Below are 21,486 nucleotides of genomic sequence, written 5' to 3'. Positions count from 1 at the left end.
TCATCATCATCATCATCACCATAATCATCATCTTCTTAATCATCTCACCATCATCATCATTTTCTTCTTCATCATCATTATCATCTTCTTCTTCATCATCATCACCACCACCATCATTTTCTTCTTCATCATCATTATCATCATCATCAACTTCATCATCATCTTGATCTTCTTCATCATCGTCTTCATCTGTCTGTCTCGGTTATTCTCTGCGACGCGCGGAAACCCGCGCTGCCGCGCTGCCGCGCGGTGCCGCGCCGCTGCTGCAGTTGCGCATAGTGACGCGCTGCCGTGTGCGCTCCGCTAGCAGCGGCAGGAAGTGAGTGTCTGAGCGGCGGAGGGGAAAGACCCGAGAACCCGGAGTCTGCGGTGGAGCGGGAGGAGGAGAAATAAAGAACCATGTCTAATCCGTGAAACGTGCACATTCTGCACCTCCGCGCCGTGCATCGTCCACCCGGCGGCCACAGCGGCCATCAGAGGGGTGAGTGAGGAGCGATTCTCGGCATAACACCGAGGTTTGTGTGCGCGGGGCCGCGGTGTGTTTGTCCACATCTTTGTGTAGCTCCGGGTTAGCCTCGGGATGCTAATGCTAGCTGCAGCGCCAACCTCTAGCAGCCCTCGCGGCGGCCGCAGCTTCACCTGCGGGAGGTGTGGGTGCGGTGTGTGGGTGCGGTGTGGATGAACACGTGCGTGTTTAAATCCACGCAGCTGCGTGATTGTAATGTTTTTATTTAGTTGTTGTGAAAATTTCTCATGGCGGGGGGAGGGTGCTAACTAGCCATGTGCTAATGCTAACGCTAGCTCGGCCGTGTCTGTTTTCACCGTTTTATTCACGAATCGTTTGACCGTGACGGAGTGAATCGCTCCGTGTTGCTCACTCTGTGCGGCCGCGTCGTGTCTCCAGCGGCCGGACTCTTCTCTGGCACCGGGTGTAGCCGATGTGCTAACGGGCTGTGTGTGGGGGTAAGAAAGCGACGCTAGCTCGTTAGCATGGGGGAAAATGGCTCGCTGCTCGAAAGCCATTTTCCGACGGAGATGGGGTCTCAGTGAAAGTGGCTGATGGCCGCAGGTTCAGTCCCGCTCTGCTGGGAGCATCATGTCGGACATTCGTGGCTGAAACGACGCGGCTGTTCACGGATCACGATCGCACTCGGTTCCCTTCCACGGCCGTCCGGGGCTCGGGTGTCACTCCCGCGGTTAAATCGGGGGTCGGTGGAAGGAAATGTCGGCGGCGATGCTCCGCTTTGTCCCGATGATTCGTGCTGGGGCTGAACCGACAGGAGACGGGCCAAGGTCAGGGAGCCCTGCGGCTCCTGCGGCTCCTGCGGCTCCGCTTCGGCCTGATGGAGCGAGGAGCCGCAGGAGGATCCAGAGTTTCAGATGTTTGTGGAGAATAAACGTGTTTCCTGCTGGTTTGTATGAAGCTGTTTACATGAGGAGAGAGACGATGATTGGCTGCTGATTCAGAAGATGATCGATCACATCATTGAGTCTCATGTGGAATAAACACGGAGTCAGATACAGGTTTTAAAGTTTATAACTAACCAGCGTCTCCAGCTGCTGTTTAAATGTTTAAATGTTTCTATTCAATGTCACTAAAGTACAAAGGTAATCAACCATCGCAGCTCTGATGTGAATATGTGCAAAGGGCAACTTCGCGTCAGTGAGATATTTGTGTCATGTTATGAACATGCTGATGTTTAAGTCGACTCTGAAATGATGGAAATTAAAGTGAATTTTTACAGAATGACAAACTATATGTAACAATTATTTATTATCAGGGAATCAGCTACTGATGTGTAATAATAAAATGTTTGATTTACAAAAATGTGGGAAAAGAGTTGGATGTCAGAGTCCATAAACAACACTGCACAGTTTATAATTAAAGATATTCACATGTGATCAGCTGGAGGTATTAAAGAATTTTATTGATCATTAGAGCTCGATCAAAAGGGGTGTGTGTGTAATAAACATCTTTTCTACATAGTTTATTCTGTGAAATAGTAGTTTCCACTGCAAAATACTTTCGCCTACACTCTTCCACATACAGATTACAGATTTGTCACAGTAACTGAATGTGAAGATGTTAAAATGAAAACTAGGTTATAACATGATGAAAAGCAATTTGTGGATTTTAATCTGTTAGGATTAAAATGAAAAGTGTCTCACGTCAAACATCTGGATGATTTGTGATGTCTGGTGTGTCGGACACAACAAACCTCCAGTAGAATATCACCTGTTTGATTTATGTCAATATATCAGATGTTTTCATTGTCACTTGTTCACACGAGAAACAAAGTGAAGTTTCACGTGTCTCTGATCATAATTAAATATGAGCTGATGAACTCTGTTGCTTTGATCATATCTCCTTTAATATCAGTCACAGAAAAATGGTTCTTATGTGTTTAAAGCTTTTCCAGCCCAATGTCTATATAAACATCCTCAATATAGAAAATAACAGCATTAGGTGTGATTATAATAAATATATATTATATATATTAAACATTTTACAATTGTCTGGCTTTCTCCAGTTAGTATATTATGTAAGTATTAAAATCAGAAATATTATTTATCTGAAGTCACTTCACTGATTCTTTACAATGTTTTTGACATGAACCCTTTGAGGATGTCCTCAGAACTGAGGCTTTCTCCGGAGTTTGTCTTTCACACATGAACAACCTAGCAGGAGATTGTCCGCTCAGTCGTGTTCACAACCACACAGCGTTCAGGTGAAGGTGCAGCAGACAGAGGCAGGAAGTAACATGAATTCCACTGCAGAGATCATGAGATTTTTTTCTCCAGCACATGACACAGGAGTCGGCTCTTATAACCAAAAACTCTTGACATCTACATCTGTGTCTTCTATTTGTGTGGCTCCGCTTTTTCACATTGAAAATTCATATGCTTGTCAATTAATACGTCACTTCCTGTCTCTGTCTGCTGCTCCACCGCTCACCTGAAGAATGTGAACGAGTCCGTGCAGAAAACTTCCTGTTGCAGGTAAAGTCTGGACCAAATTCTCCGGACTTTATCCGCAGGTAATGTCTAAAAAGATGGACACAGGCTTCCAGCGCTGCCCCCCCCCCCCCCCCAATGCATTTTTCCTAGAGAATCTTTAGAAGGAAACATGGAAAGTCTTTGAGAGGTTCTTCAGAAGGTGTGTGTGTGTGTGTGTGTGTGTGTGTGTGTGTGTGTGTGTGTGTGTGTGTGTGTGTGTGTGTGTGTGTGTGTGTGTGTGTGTGTGTGTGTGTGTGTGTGTGTGTGTGTGTGTGTCAGGGCAGATTAACATGGTGGCCTGCTGTAATCTGGTACAGATTAGAGACAATCTTGTTACAACTGTCTCAGCCATTGACTCACTTAAATCACTCTGGTTCTTTAAGAACTATTGATCTGATTAGTGACTTGTAAGTTGACTGTGTGTAATAACGTGCACTAACGCATCTTAATTATCTCCCAGCTACTAATTTACCTTTTACTTTATTTATTCTTCAGCAGGTGTATTTGTATTTCGACCAAATTACACAAATGACTGAATAATAATCTGAATAACCGAGGTTTGAACCCTCACTAGTCTCGCGAGTCAACGACTCAAATGCACAACGATGGATTTCAATGTATCACATCCACAATTTTCTGACACATCGCTGCTTTTTCATGGATTAATATCAGTGGATAGAATCAGTCAGACAAATATGAACTCCCTTTGTTATTTAGAAAGTACTTAAAAAGTATCATAGACTGTTGTTATTTCAAGTGTGCTGTAATATACAAAATAAGGTTTAGGTTAGACTCATATGCTGCACCTAAAGCTTAAAAGGACAAACCCGCCTGGCCCCCCTTAGCAGCACCACTGCACTGAAGCCATTACTCCTCTGATGTTTTCTAATCATCACACTTAGAACTGATCTTTATAAACACCTGCTGAATTCATATTTATGGTTCTGGATAAACGGCGTCGCTTCTTCTGCCACAATGAAGTTAAAACATTGTCTTACGTCGTAATCTGCGGAAGAACTTCTGTCTGTGTGTGTTCGTCTCTGTCCTTCACACAAGAACTGATAACCACGTGTATTTAGTTATTAATCGATGTCAGATCATTGGTCACTTTAGCCTGATGTCCTGACGTCTCGTGTTGTGTCGCAGGTTTAAACATGTCTCATAAACTCCAGAGCGATTAAAACAATCACAAAGTAAACGTCCTGTACGTCCTAATAACTTGTGATACGTGGTGGTGTTTATTGTTAAAGTGTAAATTGAGGACATTTGCTTTCAGAAGTGCACCTCCTCCGGTCAGTGCACATCTGAAAGCAGCTACAGAGTAAATGACCTTCCTCTGGTCGGAGACCTTCTGACTGTTGGTGGGGGGGGGGCAGCGCAGCTCTGTGGGGGATTCAGAGCAGAGCGTCATCCTCTTTACACTGTAAACAAAGGTGTGTCCTGCAGAGGGCTGTCAGGTGTGACTGGTGCAGCTGTATATTGTCAGATCCAAAGGCAACGTGACGTGTTGAAATCCTTCAATTAAGATACAATCACATCTTTTGACTCTACGATGAAAATTCATGCAATGATCTGCTGTTGATAAGGATAATTTGTCTTTTTTGATCATTAAATGATATTACAAAATTAGAATGTCACTCAGAGCTCACACAGCTCATCCAAATTCCCCCTTTTACACCAAGTTTACTGAAAATCTGTTCATTTTGACCTAATGCTTTATGAGGTCAAAAGATCAGCATGTTGAATAATGTTTCACTATCTTACATGTTTGAGAATTGTGGTATTGTTGTCTGTTAAAATTCTCAGATGAGCTTGAGGGTTTTTTTAGTTTTTTTTTTTTAAATGTTAAAGCTAAAATGAAGACTCAAAGTAACCACCTTCTGTTTTCTTCTTGTCTTCACAGTGAGACCGACCCCAACAGGGTCACCACCTCCAAGGGTGGGTCCCGATTGGCTGGACCAGCGCTGGTGGCTCTTGGGGAGAAACTGGCTGCCATCTTTGACCTCCACTGAAGAGCTAAGCCCCACTGTTCCTCCTCCACCCCCCTTACATCACTGTTCATTGCTCTGTTGTGAACCGTGAATCCCTCCAACTGATTTGCTTTAGAGTACTATGGCAATGCATGATATGAGTCGTGCCAAGGGATTCCCCTGTAAAGAATGTGATATGGTTTGCCCGAGTACTCCAAGTCTTCTAGAACATATGAAAGCACATTATCAGCAAGAAGAGACCGGACGTTTTGAGTGTGAACAGTGTGGCCGAATTTACAAGCACGCAGCTAGCTTAGCTAATCACAAAAAGTCTCACGAAGTGGGGTCCTTCCAGTGTCCCGTTTGTACCCGTACCCTACCCAACGCTGTAGCTTTGAAGAACCACCTTCGTATCCATACATTGTCTCCCAGTAGTGCGCACACAGAAGAAGAGAGCGAAGAAGTACCTGAAGACGCAGGCCACGACGAGAGGGACTACGGTCTCGCCCAGGACCTCTCCGACGGGTTTGGCCGCTCCCATTTGAATAATAGTGGTATGGGACATAGCGTCCTACAAAGCCACGAGACAGAGGAACACGGAAAAAAAGGCTCCCCTGAATCTGACGACGCTTGGGACAGACCGTTCAAGTGCGATCAGTGTGACAGAACCTACCGGCATCACGGTAGTCTGGTGAACCACAAGAAGTGTCACCAACAAGGAACTTTTAAGTGCTCTGTGTGTTTCAAACAATTCAGCAACCTGGCTGCCCTAAACAGCCACGAGAGAACTCACTCGAAGTTCAAGACTCCCGGGGCATCAATGGTGAGCAGCAGTGGTAGTGGCAGTAGTGGCACTCAGTCATCCCAGAGCGAAGACACAGCCTCGTGTTTCTGCCATCTCTGCCAGGTAGCGCTGCCAAATAAAGCAGACTTTCAGGAGCACATCCTGCTGCACAACACAGCCTCGCCCTCCCTTGGCCTGCCCCGCAGTTTCCCAGGCATCATGCCTCACAATCTGAGTGCAGTTCGATCCCCAGCATACACACCAGCCCTGGGGGACCCTTTGCCTCTGCCACCCCTGCCCACTGAGAAAAGAGGTCCCTATGACCCTATCATGGGCCCTCCAGTCAACAATCCCATCTACACGTGTGCATACTGTGGCGCAGGGCACCCAGATCTGGAGACTTTGAAAGTCCACTATTTAACCCATGATCCCCACCCTGCTTCCCATGGGCAGGACGGATCCATCCTCAACTCTGACACACTAAGTTCTGGATCACAGGGCTCAGTATCTTCTCCATCTGGAGGCCGTGTGCCCCAGGCCCATTCTCCAGATGATGGAGAGCGCCGCTTTAAGTGTGGGGAGTGTGGAAAAAGTTACCGGCATGCAGGAAGTCTCGTGAACCACAAACGTTGCCATCAGACAGGCCACTACCAGTGCACCATCTGCTGTAAGCAGTACCCTCACCTGGCAGCACTACACAGCCACCTACGAAGCCACAAGGGACGTTCCTCAAACCAGCCTATTAATAACGACAGCAATGACTGGCTATCTCCAGAGCCACTAACACTGGACTCCCAGCAGAGCTATGTCCAGGAAGGCAGTGGTGCCACCACTCCAATCTCACTGCCAGGGAATCTCGGTGATGCTGCCCACTTTGTACCAGATGGTGGTCACAGCAGTGGGTTGGACTCGCTTGAGTTTCATGATCGTTTTGATGGCAGTTCACTTTCCCAGAGCAACTCAGCGCACCGTCAGGCTGACAGACATGTGTGTGCTGACTGTGGTGAGATGTATGGAGATGTATCAGGCATCAAGTCACACATGTGTCCCCGCCATGGCCAGCAGCCACAGCAGCAAGGCAACATGTCCAATGGTTTTATGGGGAACATGAACTATCACAGCTCTAGTGGAACCTCATTACCTGCTGGAAGCTCCAGTAACTTGAAAGAAGGCGGCAGCCAACGACAGTACTCCCAAAGCGGAGGAAAGAGAATGGGGAACAGTGACAAAGGTGACGAGGATGATGGAGAAGTGTATCAGTGCTCTGTGTGCGGTAACCACTATGCCAGCCTCAGAGCTCTTAGGAGCCACCTGCGTAGCCATGCCAACAACCCAACAGGACCAGGACCTTCCAACCTGGAACAGGATTGGAGAATGATCTGCTCCACCTGCGGCCAGAGCTTCTCCAGGAAGCAGGACCTCCTGAATCACCAGTTAGTCCATGGCCCCCAAAGGCCAGATGGCCAGCAACAGAGTATTGGAAGCAGCTCAGCTAATGGCAATGACAAGATGGATGGGCGCAACCACATTTGTGTTGACTGTGGCATGTTTTTCGCTGACCGCCACCACCTAATCACCCACCTATGTCCTGGTAAGAATCGGGCCAGTTCACTGAGCAAGCAGGGCCTGAATGGAGCCAAAGGGATGTCTGGAGGTGATGGCGTTGGTGGTGGGGTTGCTGGGGGGAGCCGTGATGTTGGTGGTGATGGACGCAGGCCTATGGTTGACCAAAGTGACAAGCCCCACAAGTGTGACCAGTGTGGACGAGGATACAGACACCCCTGCTCACTCCTCAACCACAAGAAGTCACATAAAACTGGTGTTTTTCGCTGCTTGGTATGTCAAAAACGCTACTACAATCTGCTGGCTCTCAAGAATCACCAAAGGACCCACTTTGACCTGAAAAGGTAGGTCCCTGATTCTTTGCAATTTTCTGTCAAATACTGTACATTTTAAAGACAATGCAAATGTTTACCAATATTTGAGGAAATGTTTGGAATGCTATCTGAGTTTGGCATTAGGGTAAGAAATGTTTTAGTTACACTTTATGACAAGTGAATGAGTTAAGTTCCAATAAAAAAGACATGTCCCACAACTGTTGATAAATATTGGACATTTACTTCTTTGGACACAACTGCTGTGTTAACCATGTCAATCATTGTGTTGAGTTAACTGTTTAATTCCATCTTGGTCAATTCTCCACACTCATAATTTAATTTAGAATTGTGGTTTTTCTGAAGGCTGTCTGCCATGGTATATATTCAGATTCATAGTGAGTGACATAACATTATCCTCTCGCTGCCAACTCTATAAGGACTTTGACTTGTCGGCCAAAGTTGATCAAATAATAGCCTCCACAAAGAGTCACATTAAATAGCACTGCTACCCTGATATTGGTTGAAGATAATTGGTTTCTTGTTTCTATTGTTTTTTCTACCCATCCCTGCTGCAGGCACAAGTGTGAAGAATGTGGTAAGGCTTTCAAGATCCAAAAGCAGCTGATTAACCACCTCCGTCTACACGAGGAGCATCGGGCCAAAGGTCTTGTCCGGACTGGCCCAAACGGTTCCCGCTTCCAGCAGCCAGGCCCATCTCAAATGCAGACTATGAGAGGAGAGTCATCGAAGGGCCAGGCAATGGGTGTCAAATACAGCCATCAGGGGTTCAAGAAACCCTACTCTTCAGCTGGAACTTCCAGACCTCAGAAGTTTGACCCTGCTGAAAATGGACGGCGGCCTTTTGCCTGTGAAGAATGTGGAAAGACATACCGACATGCAGGCAGCCTAGCCAATCACAAGAACCTTCACAAAATTGGGGAGTACCACTGCAATGTTTGCAACTCTACGTACCCCAACAGGCTGGCAATGAAAAACCACCTACGTCTCCACTTTGCCCAGAAGAAGCATAACTGCCAAGAGTGTGGGAAGGGCTTCCGCACTCAGAGACAGCTAGCTACCCACTCTACAGCTGGCCTGTGCAAAGGCCCACAGGGCCCTGGGGCCCAGATGGATTTTGAGTGCGATGGCTGCTGTGAAGGCTTTGCTACTGCTGATGAGCTTGCAGCCCATGACTGCCCAGCCCAGCACCTGCCTTCGTCCTCCTCCACCAACAGCTCCACCAACATCAGCATGGAGAGAAGCTCTGTTGACCTGGACTCTGATGAGAGACCCTACGCCTGTGACCTGTGCAGTTGCGCCTACAAACATGCAAGCTCCTTGCTGAACCACAAGCACACCCACAAGACAGGCAACTTCCGGTGCAACTTCTGTGACAAGCCCTACACTAACTACATGGCGCTGCGGAACCACATGCGCATCCACACGCAACGGAAGAAGCACATCTGCCACACATGTGGGAAAGCCTTCCGGCTGGCCAGGTTCCTCCGCAACCATCAGAAAGTCCACGAGGAGGGTGCTACCCCCTTTGGCTGCCCCAGCTGTGGGAAGAGTTTCCAGGGGAGGTCCGGTCTGGCCAGGCATCGCTGCGGGGAGAACCAGGTAGGCATGGAAGTCAGGAGGAAGCCCACTGCACCCACGGGAGAGGGCGAAGAGTGTCGGTACACGTGAGTTCTCGTCAGTTGTTTGTGATTCTTCGAAGTTGAAAAAAGTAGAAGATAAATTTAGGTCTCTACATGTCTATTACAGGTATATGATCTCCAATCCGGCTTCCTTGGGACCATACGCGTGCCGGAATTCGGATTTTTCTGAAGTTTGGACAAATTGAATTAGTGGAGAGACCAGATAAGTCAACCCTGTTTGCTTTCAGTTAGCATATATCACACACTCAATTTTTTTAGGGAACCTACAATCAAACATGTTTACTGTTTTCATGCTGTTTTCTTAGCACACTTTGTCACAGATTTGTAGAATTCTTTGTGTAGCACATTAGCAAAATCTTAAGCATTGATGTTGTGTGTTCCTCACTCTTGCTCTGATGTTGACTGTAGTTTTTGATTTGTGTGTTTGTTTTCTTTAGTTAGAATAAATATACTGGCCATTTATTAGCCTAGAAACTGCAGTTATGTGATGGGACATTGTGATTGTCTTGGCAAATTGAAGTCACAGGGAGGATTAGGAAGTATTTGGAGCTAGCTGCACTGCACATGTCTAGAGGTTCATGGATTCTTTACTACTGCACAGTTGCTGCACGCAACAACAGTCTGACATGATTGAGGTTCTACTGGTATGTTTGATTGGTTTGCATCCTATATTCAGAACTAGTAATCACCCAAAAGAAGGTGGTGAAGTGTCAGGAAATTGTTCTCAGTTGTGAAAGAAGCTATTTGAAGCTTGTGTCCATTTGTGCAGTGCAGGGAGCAGCAGATACCTCCCAGTTCCCTACATGAATCCCACTTAGTCCATAGTTTCTCCCATGTCCCTTCCTTCCTGACCCACCCGGCAGTCCTCTCCCCTATGACCTTTCTAGCAATCATAACTTTAATTGGTACACCACTTTGTTATAGTCTTCTTTAAAAGCTTTAAGCCGGATTTCAGATCATATACCTGTATGTACAACATCTTAGATGATGAGTAGTTAAAATGTTTCAGTGATTCTGAAAAATAAAGTGGTAACCAGTAGCCTGAGATTAATTTGGCTAGTATAATGAAAACAAACAACCGCCTTCCGTTGCTAATCTCTTTTTCTTTCCTTCTGGCCCTCCTCCCCTTCCTACACCCCCCCCCCCCCCCCCCCCCCCTCTTGTTTTTACGTCTTTGTATCTGCACAGATGTGATCAATGTGGCCGCTCCTACCGCCATGCCAGCTCCCTCCTCAACCACAAGAACACCCACACCGTCGGCATCTACCACTGCGCTGTGTGCCTCAAGACCTATTCCAACCTGCTTGCCCTGAAAAACCACCGCCGTATCCACTCTGAGACACGGCGCCACCGTTGCCATGATTGTGGCAAGGCCTTTCGTGTTTCCTCCCAGCTCTACAACCACCGCCGAGTCCACCAGAAGCAACGGGAACTGACATGCCGGTCCTGCCAACGAGCCTTTCCTACGCAGTCCAGCTTCAGACTCCATATGGAGATCACCCATGGCCAGACACCACAGCCCCGCCAGCCCAGAGCCCAGCAGCCCCGACCAGGGGGCTCCCAGGAGTTGGGCTGGGGGTCAGGCCTGGACCTCACCTTGATGCAAGAGCAAGGACTCAACCCAGGCAGCGTGGCCAAAGCCCGCAGTCGTGGGGGCAGCAGTGAGGTCATTAAGTCCCATGTCTGCGACCAGTGTGGGCGGTCTTACCGCCACGCCAGCTCCCTCCTCAACCACAAGAACAGTCACAAGACTGGGACCTACTTCTGCAACTCCTGCCAGAAAGAGTTCCCCAACCTGATGTCCCTCAAGAACCACCGGCGGATTCACACAGAGCCCAAACGCTACCAGTGCCCGGACTGCGGCAAGTCCTTCCGTGTCTCCACACAACTCATCTGCCACCGCCGCATTCACACCAAGGAAAAGCCGTTCTCCTGCCAGCACTGCGACAAGCGCTTCTCCTCCAAGTCCAACCTGAGGCACCACATGAAGGTGCACTGGAGCGGCTCAACGGCGCCCCCTCCCATGGCCATGGGTGCGCCCAACTTCCTGGGTATGCCCGGTGGCCCATTCATATAAGCTTTGGGATGAGTGGGGGAGGGGGTGGGACTGTTGGGGGTGGGGGTCAAATGGGGGGAGGAGGGGTGGCAGTCACATGCAAAGGTTTCTGGAGGTGCCAACACTGCTCTTCCTCCTGCTCATGCTCCTCTTCCTCATTTCCATGTGTGGCTGTGGTGTGTGAGTGAAAGACAGTGTGTGTCAGTCCTGGTCCTACATGACGTGAACATACCCAAACACAAAGTGGACGCCACACACACACACTCACTCTGACACTTGGCTGAAATGGAAGACGTGCACATACACTCAGTTGCTCACACGTCTCTAGTATCTTTCTAAACTTTTCGAGCCGAGGCTTATTCACGGATGTTCCCACAAGGCCATGCGACTGTCACTCTCAGAAGGACTGACTGACGGGGGGCAGGGGGGCAGGCTCATGGACTGCAGACAGACATGATGTAGTTTTTATCAGCTGCATGGACTTCACTACGCCTCCCTCCTGCATGTTGCCCCCTAACACTGAGCTTCTTCCTCGCTCTGGAACATCAATGAGGATTTGGGCCACAGACCCTGAGCTGAGTCCAGACTGCTCAAGACCAGCTCGTGAACACTGAGTCCTGTGGTTGTGACGGTTTGACAGAGCTGCTGTGAGGGTCTGATGCCTTCTTTTCTAATGAGACATCGTGTCCGTGTCAGTCTCTCGAGTCAACCGGTGTCAGTGTTGTTTCTGATAAAGTTCGTGGGGAGTTTTTTTCTCGATGGAATTTTCTCTTGTTGCCTTCGTCACAATGTTTTTAATCCATATTCTGACCAAGGTGGTCCGAACCAAGTCCAGACTGTTTTTATCCTAGTGACCAATGTGTCGATGCAGAGGAGGTTCTGGTAAAGTTTGGCTTCTTTCTCCTTTGTCCCTGAATGGTTTGACAGCGACAGCAAAGACTTGTGTGAGTTTTTATGGTTGAAGAGAAGATGCTTTGGTCTCTGAGGGTCTGCTGTAACTGTATGTGTGTGTTTGATGAGCTTCATGCTTTTGCAGCTTCCACGTTCACCACTTCCCGATGCCTCATTCTCACTTCTGGGTTTAACAGCAGGAAGTCACGCATTCGGCTTTGACAGAGCAATTTTTACATGATGTCACTGCAGCGATGTGTTTTGACGTGATTTTCTGCTTCGAGTTGTTGACTGTAGTTGAGTAGAAAATAACCACACCTCCATTCCACAGGAAACCAAACGATGCGTTGCTGTAACGTGAGGGAACATTTTCATGTAGATGAGGTTTTACACGCTACGCTGCAGAACGACTCGAGATTATAGGTAGCGGTGGGCGGTGCCACGTCACCGATCAGAATGATCTTTGTTTTCAGAGCTTCTCTCAAGGATGGTGTAAAGGTAAACTAGCTCAATCCGGTTCTTACTGTGCGTACACTGAGGTTAGTTGTCACGCTGTGATGATGATGATGTTTGTTAATAAAGGAAAACTCCGTGATCCTGGGTCGTATTTTCTATGTTGTCAGTGTAAATGATTGACGGGGATCATCTGTGAAAGAGCTGCTGTGATGTCATCAGGGCTGAACCAATGGCCGGTGGGATATGATGGCGTCAGGATTCATAGAGACGGCCCCGTTTGATGACATCACAGCAGCTGTTTCACACTTGACAAGTTAATCCTTCAATCAATTTCAGCGACAACATAGAAAACGAGGCGGCGTCGGCTCATCTCAGTCTTTGAGTCTGTTTGTGTGAACATCAGGTCTCGGGTCTGTTTCTCGGACTTGTTACGATATGACGTGAAGTGGCAGCTGGAAGAGGAACACTGATGACGACAGGAAGCTGTAAATGTGTTGTGTTGTTGTAATCTTACCTTCAAGACCTCTGTTATACGAAGGAAAAAAGACGACAGATCATTGTAGTAATGCATTTATTTATATTATCCTCATATTATTATCATTAACACGTGTAATGGACGGCACTAGTCTTTAGGATGTGAGTTTAGAGCTTTGTTGATGTACCACCCCCCCATCCCCCATCCACATCCCTCTGTTCTGTGGAGATGACAGAACCGTTGATGGACTCTGAAGATTTAAGGAACTGGAACGTCAGAATGGAAAGTGTTTTTTTTACCCAGTGAAGTTGTCGCTCTCGGTCAAGGCTTCCCATCATCCCTTTCTTCCATATTTATCTCTTCTCGCCCCCCCCCCCCGTTTCACAGAAATCAAACTGGCGTTGAAAAGGGACGACTTGGTGATTCTCAGTCCTCATCATTTGAACCTTTTTTATGTTTCATGGTAACCTCTTGTATTTATTGATGTTATTTTCTCCCTTTTTATTTAAAATCGTTTTTGACTCTGTGTGTTTAAAACCAGTCTGTCAGCGTTTCCACCAGCACTGGTGCTAGTTTGAAAAAAGATGAAAAGTCAAAGCCGTGCAGTGACCGTCAAGTGCTGTAGGAGTCATGTGATCTAGACACAGAAATAACTGTACATTCTCTATTTTTATTTTTACATTTGCTTCCTTCACCATGTTTGGTTTTATTTTCTTTTTAAATATTACATTTTTCCGGCCTGCATTTAAATAGTTTTTAGAGAAGAAAAAGAAAACGTTTGGTTTGGAACTATAACCCTTTTTTTACTTTAAGTTCTAACTTTTGGTTTCCATGCATATATGTAACGCTTATTATACACTTTTATAAACTATGTTTTGATAATTCATTTCTTAACAGAAGAACTTGTCCATATACTATAACCCTTACTGCTGAGTACTGAAAATAAATAGCTGAAAAAACCCCAGAGTGGAGCTGAGTGTTTTCAATGCTCTTCAGTGGTCACTTTGTTAGGTACAGCTGGTCACTGTAACACAGACGACCTTTAACCTCTGACCTTTAGGTTCTTCTGTCCACACGGTGATGAACTGCTGCTGTTTAGTTTAGAAGATATTAAACCTATAGACTGTATATAAAGACCATCAGTGACTGTATATAAAGAGGATCAGTGACTGTATATAAAGATGATCAGTGACTGTATATAAAGATGATCAGTGACTGTATATAAAGATGATCAGTGACTGTATATAAAGAGGATCAGTGACTGTATATAAAGATGATCAGCGACTGTATATAAAGATGATCAGTGACTGTATATAAAGATTATCAGCGACTGTATATAAAGACCATCAGCGACTGTATATAAAGATGATCAGCGACTGTATATAAAGACCATCAGTGACTGTATATAAAGACCATCAGTGACTGTATATAAAGATTATCAGCGACTGTATATAAAGACCATCAGCGACTGTATATAAAGAGGATCAGTGACTGTATATAAAGATTATCAGCGACTGTATATAAAGACCATCAGTGACTGTATATAAAGATTATCAGTGACTGTATATAAAGACCATCAGTGACTGTATATAAAGATTATCAGTGACTGTATATAAAGAGGATCAGTGACTGTATATAAAGAGGATCAGTGACTGTATATAAAGATTATCAGCGACTGTATATAAAGACCATCAGTGACTGTATATAAAGATGATCAGTGACTGTATATAAAGACCATCAGTGACTGTATATAAAGATGATCAGTGACTGTATATAAAGACCATCAGTGACTATATAAAGATGATCAGCGACTGTATATCCTGATAGGGGGCGTTGATTTTGAACTCTTGGCGATCTTAAACTCTCTTTTCTCTCAGATTTGAGTCCGGTGACGTCACCCAGTGGTTCCAGGGGCTTCATCTGTGGTCAGTGTGGGCGGTCTTACCGCCACGCCAGCTCCCTCCTCAACCACAAGAACAGTCACAAGACTGGGACCTACTTCTGCAACTCCTGCCAGAAAGAGTTCCCCAACCTGATGTCCCTCAAGAACCACCGTCGGATTCACACAGAGCCCAAACGCTACCAGTGTCCTGACTGCGGCAAGTCCTTCCGGGTGTCCACAGCGCTCGTCTGCCACCGCCGTCTCCATACCAAGGAGAAGCCGTTCTCCTGCCAGCACTGCGACAAGCGCTTCTCGTCCCGGTCCAACCTGAGGCACCACATGAAGGTGCACTGGAGAGGTCTGCCGCTCTCCAGAGGGACGTCGTCTGCCTTTCTCACCGTCCCCTCCAGATCTTTCCAGACATAATGTGTCCTGACCCGGTGACACAAGCACAATGGCCACGCACCTCATCACTGCCCCTGGAGGCCTGGAATCTGACCCCTGCTCAAAACTTCATGTTGAAATATATACAATCGAATATTTGACTTTGAAAAACATCAAAGGATTTGTGCGGAAACAAGTCTTGGTTCCAGGTGGTTTTAACCAACAGTAAGAAAACATAATTATAATCTTACATTTTTCCATTAGATCCACATAACACATGTGCACAGCTGTTGGTCCATAAAACACCAAAATATCTAAACACTAAAACTTCAAACTTTCAAATTAAATAACAGCAAAAGGCAAAAAATCAGTAGAAATCTACATGTAAACTAGAATGTGAAGCAGCAGCAGCAGGTTGTCGGGTCCGACTCGTTCAAACAGGAACATGTGGGAACATCCAGGCGAGGGGCGGAGCCTGTAGAGCAGCAGGAGGCGGAGCCTGTAGAGCAGCAGGAGGCCGGACATGACGTATAAACTCTGCTGTGGAAAGATCAGTGTTGTTGTTTACAGCTCATCCACACCGGCGTCGGCCCTCATCACCAAAAGATCTGGAAACTCCTCGTGTTTCCAAGTGGACGTCTTCGTCTTCTACGTGTACGGCTCCTCTTCTTCATCCTGAGATGTTTGTGTTCTTCCAGTTTCACGTCCGTCACGTGTTAGAAACCTCGTCAACACGTCCACTCGCTCTCTGGGAAGCTTCCACACATTGTCCTGCTGTGTCCTCACATGGACTCACGAGGACATGTTACACACATGTTACTAGGAGGCTGCAGGAGAAGATCCAGAACATGTCCAGAGACACTGACTCAGACATTGGTTCTCACAGACAGAACCTGCAGAACACGTCAGGATCAACATTGTTTCTCCTGTGACTCTGACGCTGAGAAACTATTTCCATCTATGTTCATGTATTTCAACTTTTAACATTTATTCTGCCTCCACAGACCAGACCTCCAGGTGCATTATGGGTCTTGTATTTTTTCATGGACGACAGTTTCTGAAACATTTGTCAGATCATAGTTCTTGACCTTGATGTGAGTTTCTGTGAGAGAACTGTTGGCACAGTGATCACATGTTGACTTGAAGTCGACAGTAAACTGACATTTTTGTTCTTCGTAACAACTGTAAAAAAACTTGGAGCTGCAGTGGTAGCATGTTGTAACGTGTTGTCATGGTGACGGTCGTTCGGAGCGGACACGTCTTCACTCAGATCTTCAGGTTAACAACCAAACATCATGACACAGCATTGTTTCTGCCACTGGAACATAAAACACTGTCATTTTTACACACTTTAGTAAAACAAGATTATTTTCTCATAATTATGATTCAGTTTGAATTGAAAATTTATTCAAAATACATGTTCAAAGTGGCAAAAATTAGCTTCTGTAAAAATGAGAAACTTGATTCATGGTGGACGAGATGGATGATGGTTTTACAGTCGCCTGCAGACCATTAACATCATCATTGGACTCGTCTTCATCACTTTCTACCTGCATCGTTCTGTTCTGACTTGGTGCCTGATCGCACACGTATATATATACTCATTGTTTATATATGTTTATTAATAGTTACAAACTAACCAGAAGTAGAAATTAAAAAAGTGATTGTGTGTCGTCGACTTTCACTCGCTCACAATCTGCAGCTGTTTTCACTTCTTGGAAAAACCACAAACTTACTTTTGTGAAAATTCCGATGTGTCGTTGGTGAAAGAACTTTATTTGTGTGGATCGACCAATGAGAGACAAGCACCTGCAGCCGTGGTGACGGCCATTTTGTGTCCCGTCATCTATCCCACATTTCTACAGTTCAGTGTTTTCACAAAGAGAAAAAATATTTAACTTATTAATGACTTTTTAATCTCTCACATCTATTGAGCTCATGATGCCGCTGTTGTTTAATTACAGGTTCAAATACGTTAATCTTCATCTGAAGACAGATCCAGGTTTATCATGAAAAACTAAGTCATATGAGAAAATCTGGGGAAAAATAAATACATTTTATGGAGATAATAATTTCATGTCTCAATAATTCACTTGATTTCAGTGGGGATACAAAATGGTGCAGTGGAACGTGTGGTGTTGAAACGTAGCCGTAGACTTCTATACAAACTGTAGGATGTTTTTATTTCTATGTTTCATGAAGCAGCTGGAAAATATTTTTAACTGTCACTGAAAACTTTAAATTGAAATCATCGTAAACTTAAAATTTAAAACAAACAGATGTTTTTAGTTTTTCCAACAAACGAACCGTTTTTATCCTGTTTGATAAAAACTGCAACAAGTTTTAAATAATTTCACTTCACACGACGGTAATTTAACTTTTTATTGAAAACGTAAACCTTGAGACTTTATTTCTGTTTATATGTTGAGTTATTGTACAAACAAATCTGATCAGTGACACAACATTAACACCATATAACTTTAATTAGTGAATTAGTTATTAATAAATATACAAATCTCATTTATATATATGTATAAAGATATATATCTGTGTATTTCTGAATGTATCAACACAAATTCATGATGGATTTGTTTTTAATATTTTCCATCCTTCAGTCGCAAATAAACTGACACAAATTATGTTTCTATAATTTTCCGCTGTTTGTGAATATTTTATATATATTGAATCACAAAATGTTTTATTGTAAAACCAAACTCATCAGCAGTGATAATGATATAAAACCTATGATAAGATAGATAAATAAATATATTACTGTCTTTGATCATGTTGAATAGAAATATTAAGTCTTTGATCATGTATAGAACACGCTTTTTGTGCTTCTCATTTTCTTCTGCATCTGCATTTGTTTATGAATAAATTCTGTTTCTACTGTGGAAACTCTGAATTGATTGATTGATTGACTGATTGATTGATTGACTCACTGACTGACTTTTTAAACATGGAGCCAAATATGGTGAAATGTTTACAATCTGTTGTGACGTTACGTGAACTCTACTTCCTGGTGCAGGTTCCTACACAATCTCTGTTTTCAAAGCTGCTGAATATGAGAAACGTGAGTGAAAGACAAAAAGCAAGAAGACGTCACGAGGCAGAGGAGGAGTACACTTAACAATCCTTTTCTTTATTCGTTTTTTGTCATTTCAATATGTCTGTCAGGGTTTGTTTTTTTAAGTTTTTATTTTAAATTAAAATTTGACACACTTATAAAAGACAGCATCTGCATAGAGTTGTCATCTTAAAGATCCATGGGGGCGGGGCGCAAGAGGGGGGGGTAGGCAAATTGGTAAAGGGGGGGTACTGGCACATCACATGAACTAAACAGAACAGCCAACAGCAGTACGAGAGAGGGGGGGGTCGGAGGAAAGGGGGGTTGGAGGGGGGGGACAGATCGCTTTTACATTACGCTACGCACACATACACGCACACAAAAAAAACGGGACACAAGTTGCATTTCCGGTCAAAGTTGCGTCTAAATGGCGATGGCCCTGTCCTCCTTTAGTTTGGCTTTTATCTTTTTTCTGACCTCACGTCTCTTTCCTGCCGTTTCCCCAGAGAAAGCTCAGATCTTTATTTTCCCGGAAACAACGAGGTTTCATTAGAAGGTTTGTGTGATGACGTCAGTTCCTGCAGGAGGTCGCAGCTCATTGGCCGGGCCTGAACGCCTCTGCATGAATAGGAAAGCCCTTGATTCTCTGTATATTGCACTCATTGTTGTGGTAGGCCTGTGTGAGGCGAGAGACCGGGCCCAACACAAGGTGGCGACTCTGGGAGGAAAGTTCTCCTCAAACCCATCGAAGCTGCACTCGAACCAAATCACTTTGTAAAGCTCCTCCACACAAACCTGAGCTACTTCCATCAGCCGAACCTTCTCAGAAAAACATGACAACGTTCAACTGGTTTGTGGCAAAGGATCGAGGCTAAGTCCACACGACATCAAGCGGATCTCTGTTAGCAAAGAATACAGGATCAGTACGACTTTATTCTCCATGTTGTTTCTACTCTGGTAGCTGAGGCTAGGTGTTTTCTTTTGGAAAGAGGTCATGTGACAGGAGACAAATCAGAGAAGTCTTCGTCATGACTGAAAAGAACCAATCAGCAAGAGGCTGTGAGCGTCTACATTTCCAAACATCTCAGTTTTTGTTCATCCAGAATAAAACGCAGCTCTGGAGTTTTCAAACTAAAGCGGGATTAGCAGTATATAAACTTCTCTGTTTTGCCGTGCGTACATCAGACAATTTTTTTTTTATAATGAAAACGAAGTCGTATGGATGTAGCCTGAGATTTGATTTTCTGTTTGACCTTTGAGCGATGTCTTGTGCTTCAATGCTTTGAGAAACTTAAGCAAAGACCTCCTTCAGGAACCAGGCGAGGACGAAACAGCCGCATCAGAACCTGACAGAGAAGCTGCAGAAACAGGATTTTAAAACTGCTCTGTTTTGCAGACGGCTGATGAAATACGATGGTGCTAACGTCCTAACAACCTTGAGACACTTCAGGGAAACGGGACTCCAGCTTGTTCGGACTGCTACCGTGGCGACCAACGACAATATTATGATGAAGCCTTTAGCTTTTCGTCACTCAATCATCGTGACATTAGGACGATTTAGCTGTGGAGAGACTCCGACAGACGTGATGTCTATATGGGACTATAACACTTTTTTCTTAGTTACATTTGACGCTCTAACCGTCGGCAGTTGGGCTTGGTGTGTTAGCGGCCTGTTTGGGGCCCTTCTCGGGATCTGGCAGGAAGTTTTGGAGGAGTGGGATCTGGCTAAACTCTGGGTAGAAGTGGCAGGTAAAGAGTCCGAGGTTTAGGTTGGCTAATTAGCTGTGGTCGAGAGACATAGTGTTAAACAGAGGGAGAGAGAGAGTTCAAACCGCTAACAGGGCTTCTGAAGTGATCAGGGGGTGTGGCCTGGAAAGCCCTGGAGGCGGGATTCATTTTCCTAATATGGAGGGAAGCACTTTCATCAGAGGAGCCAGTGGGCGGAGCCTCTGGAACTGGGGTGATGGATGATGTGTGGTCGACGCCGTGTTTACGCCACAGAGGAAAGGAACCTGCTGAAACTCGAGATCTTTCCACTTCTGTCGTGGATTTGAATTTGAGACAGAAAAGAATAAAAAGATGTGGGTGAGTAAACAGCTGCTGGATCAGAGGATTTCAGCAGGTTGGTGTAAACACAAGGTCTGAACTGAGCATGACGGACGAGGACGCTGGAAGCCACGTTTCTCCCTCTCTCTGTTTTTGTCTCTCTGCCACAAAGAAAGAAGAGAAGGTTGGAGGGCGGAGTCTTGGACGAGCGATATTTGACAGGAGAAGCGAAAGTGGCAAAAAAGGACAGAGATCGAACTACGTGTCAACTTTGACGGGAATAGATATCTCATGAGATTTATACATAGACATGCAAGTCATTTTTTCTCTCTTTGAAGTTATTTACAATAATTACATAACACAAAGAATCCAGTTTCAGTTTGACAAAATTGCGAGCATTCAATATTACTACTATTATTTATGATAACATAACTCAATTTGTACTTCTTTAATTCATTGCTATTATAGAATCGTCATAACCTCCTTTTTTATGTGTGATCACTTTGCGTGAAGCCGTTCGTTCTCCCTCTGGGTTTTTGCAAATGTTTTACTGCATTTTATTTGTCATTTATGGTAATAATAATAATAACAATAATATTCATGATAAAGTTATTTAAGTTTCCTACTAGCTGTGGCAGAGACCGTGTGGGTGTGGTCTATCTCCATGGTCCCTTCCCTGACCTCTCCCACCCCCCACTAGGGAAAAAAACACTGATCAAATCAAATACTGTCTCATACGACGAGTGGGCGGAGCATCAAATAAATCATCGTCAGAAACAACAGTTAATATCGAGTTGCAGCTGCTACTGCTGACAAAAGCAGGAAGAAGCCACAACGAACAAACATTTCATTTATCATCATCCAGAGCAGGGCACTGAACAGGTTTTGGTTTTTGAAAATTGTTTCAGGAAGACAAAAATCATCACAGAGAAGAGTTTAG

The 21,486-nt window shown here is 45.0% G+C and overlaps 1 protein-coding gene and 1 long non-coding RNA gene across 6 annotated transcripts; both read left to right on the top strand.

Moving 5' to 3' along the window:
• Positions 1-194: 194 nt before the first annotated feature.
• On the top strand, positions 195-15,757 carry si:dkey-89b17.4 (zinc finger protein 646). 5 transcript variants are annotated; one of them, XM_034592686.1, is made up of 5 exons: positions 195-481; positions 4,901-7,658; positions 8,204-9,248; positions 9,396-9,491; positions 10,476-10,609. In XM_034592686.1, exons 2-4 carry the CDS (start codon positions 5,110-5,112, stop codon positions 9,456-9,458), a joined length of 3,657 nt encoding a protein of 1,218 aa, XP_034448577.1. In that variant the 5' UTR covers positions 195-481; positions 4,901-5,109; the 3' UTR covers positions 9,459-9,491; positions 10,476-10,609. The 5 variants fall into 5 exon arrangements, with proteins under 5 accessions (XP_034448577.1, XP_034448576.1, XP_034448574.1 ...); XM_034592685.1 differs by having other exon boundaries at positions 196-481; positions 8,204-9,313; XM_034592683.1 differs by lacking the exon at positions 9,396-9,491 and adding an exon at positions 15,045-15,757 and having other exon boundaries at positions 197-515; positions 8,204-9,313; positions 10,478-11,340.
• On the top strand, positions 1,621-19,814 carry LOC117766037. The gene is made up of 3 exons (XR_004614657.1): positions 1,621-1,632; positions 2,421-2,426; positions 19,616-19,814. It is a non-coding gene; the product is annotated as an uncharacterized LOC117766037 (long non-coding RNA).
• The last annotated feature ends 1,672 nt before the right edge of the window (positions 19,815-21,486 follow it).

This window comes from Hippoglossus hippoglossus, chromosome 8, assembly GCF_009819705.1.
Source record: "Hippoglossus hippoglossus isolate fHipHip1 chromosome 8, fHipHip1.pri, whole genome shotgun sequence".
In the NCBI taxonomy this organism is placed as follows: domain Eukaryota; kingdom Metazoa; phylum Chordata; class Actinopteri; order Pleuronectiformes; family Pleuronectidae; genus Hippoglossus; species Hippoglossus hippoglossus.
The sequence above is the reverse complement of the archived record's forward strand: the minus strand, read 5'-3'. Positions and strand labels throughout refer to the sequence as shown.

Bases quoted from the DNA above. Each gene is read 5' to 3' on its own strand.
- si:dkey-89b17.4 (XM_034592683.1), top strand. From the start codon at position 5,110: ATGGCAATGCATGATATGAGTCGTGCCAAGGGATTCCCCTGTAAAGAA. The intron at 7,659-8,203 runs GTAGGTCCCTGA...TCCCTGCTGCAG, and splicing joins ACCCACTTTGACCTGAAAAG to GCACAAGTGTGAAGAATGTG. The intron at 11,341-15,044 runs GTATGCCCGGTG...CTTTTCTCTCAG, and splicing joins GGGTGCGCCCAACTTCCTGG to ATTTGAGTCCGGTGACGTCA.